General features: G+C 34.3%; 1 protein-coding gene across 7 annotated transcripts in view; it reads left to right on the top strand.

The window, feature by feature from the left end:
* The window catches only part of RNF138 (ring finger protein 138), a 44,976-nt gene extending 33,664 nt beyond the window's left edge, over positions 1-11,312 (top strand). For 6 of the 7 annotated variants that reach the window (XM_077135693.1, XM_077135692.1, XM_077135696.1 and 3 more), the window contains 4 exons: positions 3,827-3,883; positions 4,711-4,819; positions 8,945-9,052; positions 10,652-11,312. In XM_077135693.1, the coding sequence (XP_076991808.1) occupies positions 3,827-3,883; positions 4,711-4,819; positions 8,945-9,052; positions 10,652-10,720 (343 nt within the window). In that variant the 3' untranslated portion in view covers positions 10,721-11,312. The remainder of the gene's footprint in view (positions 1-3,826; positions 3,884-4,710; positions 4,820-8,944; positions 9,053-10,651) is intronic. The other variant, XM_077135694.1, reaches the window with a different exon arrangement.
* Positions 11,313-12,216: the final 904 nt, after the last annotated feature.

Below are 12,216 nucleotides of genomic sequence, written 5' to 3'. Positions count from 1 at the left end.
AAATCTCATGCCCTACTCAAGGTTCCATGTACTTAAGGTGTTCAATTAAGCTGTCCACATAAGTGGTATTAGGAAATGCACTAGTCAAAATGTAAATTTTGTACCAAATAAATATTTTTTGGTTTAGTCTCACACATAAGTTAAAGTTTTAAACTATGAATTACCATCTATTTTCAATGTCCTGCATTATTGACATTCCTTTGTTCTTCCGCATGCAAAACATTTTTAAATTTGTACATTTAGTCACTATCATTATACACTCTAGGCATTCCTAGATTATACCATCTCAGTCTTTATTGTCTACCTTTCCTTCTGATTTCATTTGTGTCCCCAGGTCTCTTTCCTCTATTATTCTCACATTCAGCTTCCTTCAGTGTTCTAACATTATTGTATTATAGTTAGGTAGTATTGTGCTATCCATTTCTGAATTTTTATAGTCAGTCCCTCGCATAATCTGAATCCTTCAGCATCAATTACCTAATCTCTACTCTATTTCTATCTCCTAATAACCTGTGTTCTTAACTGAAATTCTCCAGGCTCATTCGTTAATGTTAGTTCATATCAGTGAGACCATACAGTATTTGTCCTTTTGTTTCTGGTTAATATCACTCAGCATAATGTCCTCAAGGTTCATCCACATTGTTACATGCTTCATGACTTTATTCTGTCTTACAGCTGTGTAATATGCCATTGTACGTATATACCACAGCTTGTTTAATCACTCATCTGTTGATGGACATTTGGGCTGATTCCATCTCTTGACACTTGTAAATAATGCTGCTGTAAACATTGGTGTGCAAATGTCCATTTGCGTCCTTACCCTTATGTCCTCTGAATAGATACCTAGTAATAGTATTAAATATTAATATTTAATAAATAAAATTTTAATAGTATTAAAAATAAGTATAATTCTGTACTTATCCTCCTGATTATAAGGAAGCTATAAGGCCACACTGCCTTCCACAGTGGTTTTACCATTTTATATTCCCACCAACAGTGGGTAAGTGTACCTCATTTCCCACATCCTCTCCAGTACTTGTCGTTTTCTGTTTTTTTGATAGTGGCCATTCGGGTGGGTGTGCGAGGATATCTCATTTCCCTCTTTCCTCTTTTGGTTGAGAAGGTTTTCTCAGTCCCTTGATGCTGTGTACCAGCTCATCCCAGGATTTCTGTCCCACAATGCCTGGGAGATTTAAACTCCTGGGAGTCACGTCCCAAGTTGGGGGAGGGGGGCAGGGGGTAGGTGGGTCACTTGCCATTCCGACTTAGAGAGGCCACATCTGAGCAACAAAAGAAGTTCTCTGGGTGACTCTTAGGCCTAATTTTAAGTAGGCTTAACCTATCCTTTGCAGGGATAAGTTTCATAGGGGCAAACCCTGAGATTGAGGGTTCGCCCTATTGATTAGGTTGTCCCCACTGCTTGTGAGAATATCAGGAATTCTCCAAATGGGGACCATTGTACATGTAATCATTTTCCTTGCAGAATTGGGCTTAGAGAAAGAGACCACATCTGAGCAGCAATTCTGGAAGTAGCTCTTAGGCATTATTATAGGTAGGCTTAGCTTCTCTGCTATAGAAATGTTTCATAAAAGCAAGCCTCAAGATAAAGGGCTTGCCCTATTAAAAGATAGATGAATGATGGTATGATTTACTAGTATATTTTAATTTGTATTATTGGCTTTCATCCCCATAATTTATTTTAGGTATCTTCCTGTACTTTCAAATTATTTATGCTCACACATTGTCTGAATATCCTTTATCTTTTTATATTTTCCTTCATCTCTGAGATATGTTTGAACATCTTTGATTACTTGTGTGAACTTCGGAGTCTCCTCTGAAGTTAAAATTTGTTCCTTAGACTAAGCCATATCTTCCTGTTTCTTAGTATGAGTTTTAATTTTTTGCTGATGTTTAGGCATCTGATTAACTTGACGAGTTAATTTTGAGTGTCAGATTCTCACTTTTGTGTAGGGTCTTATGGTTGATTGGCTTTGTCTTAAGGTTTTTCTTTGACCCTTGGTTCAACTTATTCTAGACCTTTAGAATAGCCTGAATTTAACTGATCAAATTGTCTCAGATCTTTCTTGCCCTAGATGATGCGGTATTTTTAAGATTGAACTTTTTGTGTAATTGTTTCACCTCCAGCTTCCTTTCCCCTGTTCCTTCTCAGGGAAATCGTTATCTGTTCTGTTTGTTCTTGTGCAGAACATTCTCCCCAGCTGCTATGATTTGTTTAAATTCTCTCCCTAACCCATTGCCCCCTTTTTCTTTATTCTTTTCATTTCTAGGACCCTACTGTCTTTTACAGCAGTTCAATTTAAATGAAACCAGCCCCAAATGAAACTAGCCCCAACCCTGCCAACCCCAACAGTTATTTTTCTTTGTGAGGCTTTTCTGCCCTTTGTTCTTCTCCGTTGGAGTATCCTGCCCTGGGGAACCATACGGCATCATTCCAGAAAAGATTGGTCACTACAGAAAAGTCTGTCTTGTTTATAGGTGGTACAGACGAGAGTAACTGGATTATGTTTGAGTACATACATTGCCAGCTGTGTGTTGTGGTCTCTCTCTACCTTCTTCTGCCTTGAGGCCCTTTTTTATGCAGCACTCCTCAGTGGCTGGTGTTTCCTCCTTGGGTCTTTAAACTTGGATTCCTGTGCCTGGATACGCGTGGGGTTTCTAACTTATTGCTGTGAGTGGCTTGTAGTCTGTGTCCCTGGAAGGAGGTGGGAAGGATTCAGGATGTTGCCTCTGAGCTGCTCCTGAGATTCATGGGACTGAGTCTGGGCCTGGTATAGAAGTTTGCTACCTGATATTTTTCTTTTTCTTCAAGTCAGCATTTATGGAGTCCCTCTCCAGTCTCTACTGTCCTGTAGAGTTGTATGTAAGTGGGACTTGACCCTTTATTCGTTTTATCTCTGGGGAAGTTTTATTCAGGAGATGTCTTACTTCACCACGTTGATGTTGTCACTCTCTGATAAACTTCTTACGGTGACACTTGTTTCACCTTCCTGAGAAATCTTCCTTTTTCTCTGTTTTCTGGGAATCTTAATCTGTTCTTTTTGGTTTTGTGTAGCATTTTCTCCCCAGCACCTGTGATTTCTTTAAATTTTGTCCCTCACTCGGTGCCCCCTTTTCTTTACACTTTTTAGTTCTGAGACCTGTCCTTTCTTACAGCAGTTCATTTTAAACCTGCCCTCCACCCCTTTTATTTTTTTCTGAGAGTCTTTTCTCAAATATTCTTTCTGCCTCCAATTTCTTTTCCATTAGGGTATCTCACCCTGGGGAGCACCATGAGGTCAGTCTAGAAATGTGGGTCATTCCAGAAAAGTCAGTTTTCTGTGTAAGTGGTCCTGCCAACATAAATTGGCTCTAGTGCACACACCTTTTGCCAACATTTCTGCCATGGTCTTTTCTGTGCAGCAGAAAAGCTAAAAACACAACTCAGCTTGTGTTCTTTCCTGGGTCTCTGAGGTCTTTGTTCTCTGTGCCTGGGTGTGCATGGGGTTCTCAGTGGCTGCATCAATGGCAGGAGGGTCCCAGACTGTGCTACCTCTGTGCAACTCACAAGCTGTTCAGTACTGAATGAGATGGAGGGATCCAGACTGGAGAATATTTTTCTTCAATTCGGTGTTTGTGGAATTCCTCTCCAGTCTCTATGATCATCCAGAGTTCAAAGCAAATGGGATTTCTCCTTTTTATTAGTTGATTCTGTAGGGAGGCTTTTCTAAGGAATATCTTATATTTCCATGTATGACATCACTCCCAAGTTAATGAACTTTTAATGTACTTAATTACATTTATTAACTTTCCCCCCGTGATTCTTCAGTAATAGGAGTGAAACGTCTACATCTGATAACACAGAAACTTATCAAGAGAATACAAGGTGAGCTTTTGAAAAATTCTACTTTATTAAAATTATATGTACCACTTTATTAAATAATGGCCTTAACACCTTATATTTTTTCATTTTGTTAAATCATTTAAACTTGATAGCAGTTTAGAAATAAAAATCACAGCTGCTGCTTTCAGGGAACACACATTCAATTGAAGAGTTTAGCTGTCTTCTTTCAATGCAGTCAGTTTTCTTTCATGCATACTTTAGGTACAGTTGTCAATATTGAACTATCCTTTCATCAAAATGTAGGAGGCATTACAGTGCATGATTATCAAAATATTTTCAAGTATTTAAATCTGGTGATCATTGCTTTTGATTTTCACTTTTACTACTAGTTTTGTATGTTAGATTCCAAGGGACTGGGATATACTAAAGAAACAACATTGATCCAAATCTTTTAAGTGGTTTAAGTTTTAGGTATAGGCTTTCAAAACTGGATCACCACAGGATATTTTAAAATTTCAAGGGACACAGTGACATCTTTGGCCACCCACATGAATGAATGCAATCAAGTTGCTTGGACCTAACTTCTAACTACTTAATAAAAAGACCTGTTAAGTTTTTTATTTTTATTTTGTTTTGTTGCATAGAGGCATTGCGAAAAAATTTGAGACACTAAGGGCAGTTTTAATTGAGAATGTTTAGAAATTTCTGTTTCTACACCATTTATCAAAAACAGTTGATCCTTGTGTTGTATAATAATTACAACAGGTTATTTTAAAAGAAATTTATAGTAATTGGTCAAAAAATAGTATAGTATTATTTTTTTATTATGATTTTGAATTAAAACTACTTGATTTAAAATTGCTTTATAGTTCTGGGCATCCCACCTTTAAGTGTCCCTTGTGTCAAGAAACAAATTTTACCAGACAGCGTTTATTGGATCACTGTAACAGCAATCACCTATTTCAGATAGTTCCTGTGGTAAGTATATATGTTTTAAGACAGTCTTCTGCTAATATTAATCCATGTTGTTCCATTTATTTCATTCATGTGTACAACAGGGAAAGTAATTATTTAAATTTGGGCAGGGGCTTTATCAATAGAGTACGTTTTTTTTAAAAATCAACAAATGACTCATGTCTGTAAAGCAAAGCGAGATATTTAAAATTCCAGCTCACATTATAAAAAGGGAGATGCTTATTGTGTGGATAATGTAGTAGAATTGACTGTAGAAGAGGGAAGTAATGAAAGGTAAGCCAAGAATTCATTACCAAGAAGTGACAGAACCTAACTACTGGGGACTTTCAGTTTCTTGCTCTGTATGGATTTGGCCAGTTGGATCTGCTGCCAGTGAAAACACATAAGAATAAAGTCAGTACTATTTTTAATTGTATCTTTGTAGAATTTAATGAAGCAAAGAGGGAAGAATCATACGTGCATGATTCTTTTTTTTTTTCCTTTTTTTAAAATAACTATTGAGCTATAATTCAAACAACATATAATTAACCCATTTTAGTGTTAAGTATTTCTTTTTATAATCTTTTAGTTTTGATCCATGTAAATGTTTCACACTTTCAAAAATGAATCTTCAGGGATGCAGGAATTCTCACCTGCCACGCAGGAGACCTGGGTTCGATTCCTTGTCCATGCACTTCCCTCAAAAACAAACAAATAAGCAAAACAAACAAAAAATTTAACAAATGGTGCTGCAATAATGGGATACTCACATGGAGAAATAATGAAATGCAACCTCACCAATGCAGTGTACGAAAAAAAAAACAGAATCAGTGTAAAAACAAAACCCTAAATAGAAAATAAACTGAAATGACGAACTATGCAATTAAAAAAAAAAAAAAAGAACTACAACCACACAGAGAAAATCAGTATTTCAAGTAAAAAATGAACATTGTATTCCGATTGTACATCATTAGTGGATATAGTCCAGTAGTACACCCAAGACCCAGATCATTATTTCTAAATACCATTTCTCCTTAAAAGAGAGATCTCCTGCTGTGACTCTCCATTGGCTGAATAGGTCAGCCCCCAAGTACAGGTGTTTAATGGATAAACCAAGAGATGGAATCCTTGTTTATGAAACTACAGAATTATGAATTGGTACATTTGGGGTGGGGAGTCCATATCTTTTAGCAAGTTCTCAAAAGGAGAAGTTCAACAAAAGACAATGTAAAGAGCCACTATTCTATCGGCTAGATGAGGGTAAATATAAAGTACATAGGCCAGTATACTTTCTTGTCTTATTCTGACACTTGATATCAAGGATGGCCTAATATTTGCCCAATAGAAGTATTCTTTTTGAATGGTGACCAGTTGACCCAATCAGTTCCTTTTTAAGTTTTAAATATAACATACAAATTTTTTAAAAAAGGATAATAGAAATAGTTGATAATAAAATTAGGAGGGACAGTAGATTGAAACAGCAACAGAGAGAAACTAAGTCACGAATTTGACAGTCACTAGAATAATAAGAAATAAACCAAGTTGCTTTAAGGCAGTGCTAAGACTGCTATACAGTCATTAGCATTTTTGCAGAGGATTGAGCAACAAGGAGTCACTCCTCTTGCCTGCCTCCATGACCCACCGCCAGAGCTTTCTGACTCCTCTCCTTCCTTCAAGCACATCTCTGTTCTGTGCAACTTAACTCTTGGATCTTAGGATATGGCATGGTCAGATGCTTATTATCTTCAGTGTCTACTTTGCTCAATATCATTCTTAACATTAAAAACACTTAAAGACACCGTAAGCTAGGCAGTGTGCTAGGTTCTGTGGTTGTTCTTTAAAAAGAAAAAGAATAAAAGTCCAGTTTGATTCCTGCTTTCCAGTTTCACTGTTTTACAGGGGAAGATAGGCATGAATATGAGGAGCTATCACATAAAGACTCACTTTTTTTCTACTGTAGGATCCTAGCATCTTGACATTAGTTCGCCTCTCTGGCTCTGGGGTAGGTCTCTATTTCTACAAAGTGTCTGGAAGACTGTGCAGTTTTGGAAAAATACATCTGTTGGAAAGGAGCCACTGTTCTTGGAGTGTGGCCCTTATTAATTCAGAAAACATCTATTGACTGCCTTTGGTGTACTAAAGAAACAAAGAGGAAGATCTTATCCCAGACCATAAAAGGACTCCTGTCAATTCTAAATGAGAGGACCACTGGGTACCCAAGTGAGAATGTGGTCATACTAGACCTGAAGAGATAGGGTCTATCGTGGTTGAAGCTATAGGTAGCCCAGAAAAACATGTTTTTAAAGTTAATCCCTTCCTGTGGGTGTGAGCCCATTGTAAATTGGATCTTTTAGATGAGGCTACTCCACTAAAGGTGTGGCCCATCTCACTTAAGGTGGCTCTTAAACTATTACTGGAGTCCTTTATAAATGGATTGGCTACAGAGGAGAAAGCCATGGATGAAGCTAGAAGATGAAATCAACAAACCATTTAACAGAGGAGCTGGTCTTTAGGAAGAGTATGATTCTTTTTGATCTAACTGAGTGTAAGAGAGTGGGGAGACCTTTTTGATGAATGAGTGAGATAGCACAGAATGTAAATTTCCAACATTGTGTTAATGGTAATACAACTCCCAATTTGAAACATGAATTCCTCAGGTTAAGTGGTTTCATTTTTTGATGGAACAAGTTAAACTGAACTGGAAGAGATACTCTGCTTTCACCTAAACATTCAGATATGTAAATTTTTTTTAAAAATAAAAATAGAAGGAAAAAGTTATAAATAAAATAGGAGTTGTAGATGTTTCTAAGCTGTCCTGGTGAATGTACTTAGAAAAAAGCATATGCCTGTAACTATCAAGGATGCCTTTAAGTCTTGGATAGGACTAAGAGATATACATAACTGACTATGCCTATTAGAACAGGGTCAGTTGCTGTTACATGAACATATTACAGTGTCACAGACATCTCCAGGAAAAATCTCTCATATGTAATAGATTTCACTTATTGCTTTAATTTTATATTGAATTACCAAATTTGTTTTCATTTCTGCATTAATATTCAATATATCATAAACTTTTGCTAGAGTCTATTCACTAAAGTTTCTTTATGTATCATTTCAGTATGTTATCTATTCACTTAAAACTTTAAGGATACAGCTTAAAGTTTATTTCATGTTTGTTTTACTTATGAATGCAGAGCAGGTAATTATATCACAGTTATTGTATGGATTAAAAGATTGCTTACTAGTTACATGTAGGTAGTCAATTAATGATAACTTTCATTATAATTGGTATTATTAAAGGCTGGATGTGGTGTTTCTATTGAAACAGTCGTGTTAATTGGAGATTTAAAAAGAAGTAGACAGGGTCCCTGGTCCAGAAGTCCTGAAACCTAGCCTAGCCTTTCCAGAACATCAGATAGTTCCATCTCCTTACCCCATATTAGTGTCAGACCCTTCCAATATGAAAAATTTAGAATTGCCATAGCCCAAACAACCCAAAGAGAAGTGAAAGATCAAAGGTTATGGTGGAGTATACATAGAAGATAGTACTTAACAAATGAATTAGAATGCTGAATCATTAAATTGATTATCTGTTTTAGTCTCCGGTATAATAAATTGTGAAATTGTAACCCATGTCAGAGTCTGAAATATGTTCTACAACTAATTGTGGTACTGTGCTTGAAAATTTATAGCTTTTTTGTATATATGTTATTGTTTACAGAAAAAGAAGAAAAAAAATGTCGATTGTGACGATAAAAAAGTATTTAAACCCTCTAGCCTCCTATATTCTGGAGCAGCTAGAAGGAATAATCTGAGAGGTTCATATGGTAGCCCATGACAGACTCTGGGATCTGTCCTGTAGCCACTTGTTGAAGAGTGCTTTGGAAACTATTGCTTTTTTATTTCTTTGTTTTGTATATATGTTAAGTTAAAACAAACAAACAAAAAAGAAGTAGAATGCTAAGAGCTCTTCTTTTTATTGTCCTTTGTTAGCTGATTGTGGTTTATCCAAGATAATTTGATTGGGAAATATCCTACTCACAGAAAAGCTTTTCCTGTAGATATTTTAGGTACTATAAGCCTGTGTTATAGTTAACATTTGATTATTTTCATTATGTTTTATTTAAAACAATTTCTTTTTCTTAGACATGTCCTATTTGCGTGTCTCTTCCTTGGGGAGATCCTAGCCAGATTACTAGAAATTTCGTTAGTCATCTAAATCAAAGGCATCAGTTTGATTATGGAGAATTTGTGGTAAGTAAATTTTTCAAGATTAAGAAAACTCCATTTTAAATAATTTATTATTTTAAAATTTTAAAGCTAAATTGGCTTTTTTAATCTAGACTTGAGTTTTGAAGCAAGCTGTTGTTTAGCTGTTGTTTCATGCTAGATGTAAAGTAAGTTCTGTTGTTTTTAATAATAGTAATGGTGAAGTTTGGTTTACAGAAATGGTAAAAGTTGAACTTCATATTGATAGAGGAAGAGCAAACTACCAAATTGAAAAAAATTATGATTTATATGAAAACTGTCCAGGTTTAAGGTAAAATTATACCTACTAGCAAAGTAAAATTAGTGTAACATGAAGGAGGAGGATGCATTTCTCATGTAGTAATGTATTTCTCATGAGCTTGTTAAAAAGAAATAGATTTTCTCATCCATCTTATAAAATACATTTTTTGAAAACCGGGAGGGAGCTTGACTGAAGCCAGGGTGAATCAGATGCTAGCCTCAGTTGCCTGCTTTAACAGGGCAAGTGAGGGAAATTACATAACATAAAAATGGATCCCAAAGTAAAATTTGGGATTAATTTCTACATCCCAAATGTGTCATAATCTTTTTTTTTTAATTAGATGAATTCTCTTTTACTAATTGTGAAGTTGTGTGTTCAGCATTGGTGTTAATTAAAACATCATCTAATTTAAAGTTAATCCCTGACAAAGAATGACTGATAATTATTTTCCAATTTAGGCAAACACTGTATAAGTATATACAGTTCTGGAAGTGACATGAACAGAATTTACATTTTTCTCTGCCCTCTACTGGTGAAATTATATCATTCTTGAGAAATTTTTTTATGTTATGGAATTTATACTTTTTAGTCATGCTGTTTCAAAATAATTCAAATTTGTGTCAAATTCAGGTGTACTCTATTGTTTTAACATTTAATGAAATAATGGCAGATTATTCTTAAATCATTGTAAGAAAGGTTACTTTGGAGAACATGTATTTGGATAAACTAAAATGTTTTGTGAACCTCTTTTGATCTAATTTTCAGATTGTTTTACCTTGCCATAGAAACATATAAATAAAAAAGCTATATTTTGATGAAAATGAATATAATTTTTAGTTATTTGAGATTGTCAGGTGGAAGCTTTGGTATATTTTAAAGCAAACCCATAGGATATCAGATTAATATCAAATAGAATTTAAGATGAGAATATAATTAAGATTGACTGAGCTGTATTTTTAGCTTCAGATTCTGGTTAAGAGGATGTTAATTTAATAAATGTTTATTTAAAATGCATTTCCTTTAGGTATTTGATAAACTTTGTGTCATCTCTAAAAAAAGACTGTCACCTGATGGTGGATTGTAATGAACTATTATCTCCAGTGAATTATTATAAGGCACTTACTCTCACTCAGACTTCATTCTCCTCTGGCCCTTTCTGTTGATTATCAGTTATTCATAAATAATTACAACTAAACATTTTTAATTAGCTTTTAAAGGATAATATATGTAGTACATGAAGTGACTTGAATAAATGAAATGTGTCAAGATTGTAATGTATTCACTAAAGAATTGAGTAGTCAAACAAATTTTTCCTATTTACATGCTAATATTATTGTTTTTAGAACCTTCAGCTAGATGAGGAAACCCAATATCAAACTGCTGTTGAAGAATCTTTCCAAGTAAACATCTGAAGTCTATAGGTCTCTGCATCTTTGTACCTGCAAGTGCCATCTTTAAGGGGAGAATTACATAAAGTCATTTCAATAACTTGATGTGTATATTAATAAAAATAATTCAGTCTGTTTTAGTTTTTTAATTGAAAAATGTGGGCCATCTAACAGCTTCATTCTTGATAAATTAAAAAAATGAAAGTTATATTAGCTTTAAAAGAATTAAAAAAAAGGATTATATTTTACCAATGTAATGGTGAAAAGGAAATCCCTGTTGTACTTTTATCTTTTTTATGTTACATACTGAATTTTTCATTATTATGTTGCTTTTGAAATTTGGTACAATTTCTCACATTTACTTTATTGTACACTTGTAACACAGTAGCAAGTTCTGAAAAATGTGATGATATAAACTTAAACAAATCTGAGCCAGTTATCAGAGTTGCAGAGTGCAAAACGTGAAGTGTTAAATGAAACAATCCAAAGTAAACTTTTTATAAAACTGATTCTAGCTGAAGAATTCAGCTTTAAGAAAATTGTATTTATATAACTTTTAGTATTTTTAAAGACCAGTGAGATTTGTTTAATAAATTTAACTCTTTGAAAAGTGAAAGCTCATTGTAAAGATGTTTTCTTTTTGGTGTTAGTAGGAAATATCGAGAAAAATTTCTTTCTTTGGTGGGCACTTGGTAATTTCAATCTTGTTCATTAGGCTAATTTGTAAGCCCAAAACATGGTAAGCTGGATGACAGCTCTTTGGCCTCAGACCTTTTCAATAGCCAGTATTTCTGATTAGCTAAGATTAAACATTTATTATGTATTTTCAGTTGGTGATATTATATTCTATATATATTTAAGTGAGGGGTTTGGCTTCATTTCTCAGTTTAGAAATTCACTCAGTTAAAGATGTATATGTACATATACACACATATTTGCATGCAGTTTGTCAGGTTATATACAGAATTTCCATAAAGGATTTTTAAAATGAACAAGCAATATGGATTGGAGTGTTTATCTGATTTAAAATTTTGTGCATCACCCAATTTTTAGAAAAATAGTCATATGCTAAGTAGTCTAGTTGGGCTACTATTACTAACTTTATTGTGTTAACACACAAACATACACACAATACCTGTTTATATGGTGCTCATTGTTATTTTCAAAGATGATGTGTGACTATGAAGTAGTTAGATTCTTCCAGCCATTCTGTTTCATTACGTTTTAGTTTTAAAGCTGGGTTTGTTCTCAATATTCACGAGATTCATGAAGTACCTTGTACTAGAAGGTTCAAATCCCAGAATAAAGGATGAATAATGGATTCACTGACATTCCATACTAATTTACATTGTTTATGCTTTCTTTAAAATGAGTAAAAGAAGATAAAATCTCAGTAGTTTGCTGCTAAATATATACATATATTGTATAAAAGGGTGTCTCTTGGTTTTGTTAAAACCCTTGTTGACTTTTCTACAATGAACATTTTTAACTTGATTTAATAAAAATGTTAATTTTGGAAG

This window comes from Tamandua tetradactyla, chromosome 18, assembly GCF_023851605.1.
Source record: "Tamandua tetradactyla isolate mTamTet1 chromosome 18, mTamTet1.pri, whole genome shotgun sequence".
In the NCBI taxonomy this organism is placed as follows: Eukaryota; Metazoa; Chordata; class Mammalia; order Pilosa; family Myrmecophagidae; genus Tamandua; species Tamandua tetradactyla.
This window is presented reverse-complemented; position numbering and strand designations above follow the sequence as displayed.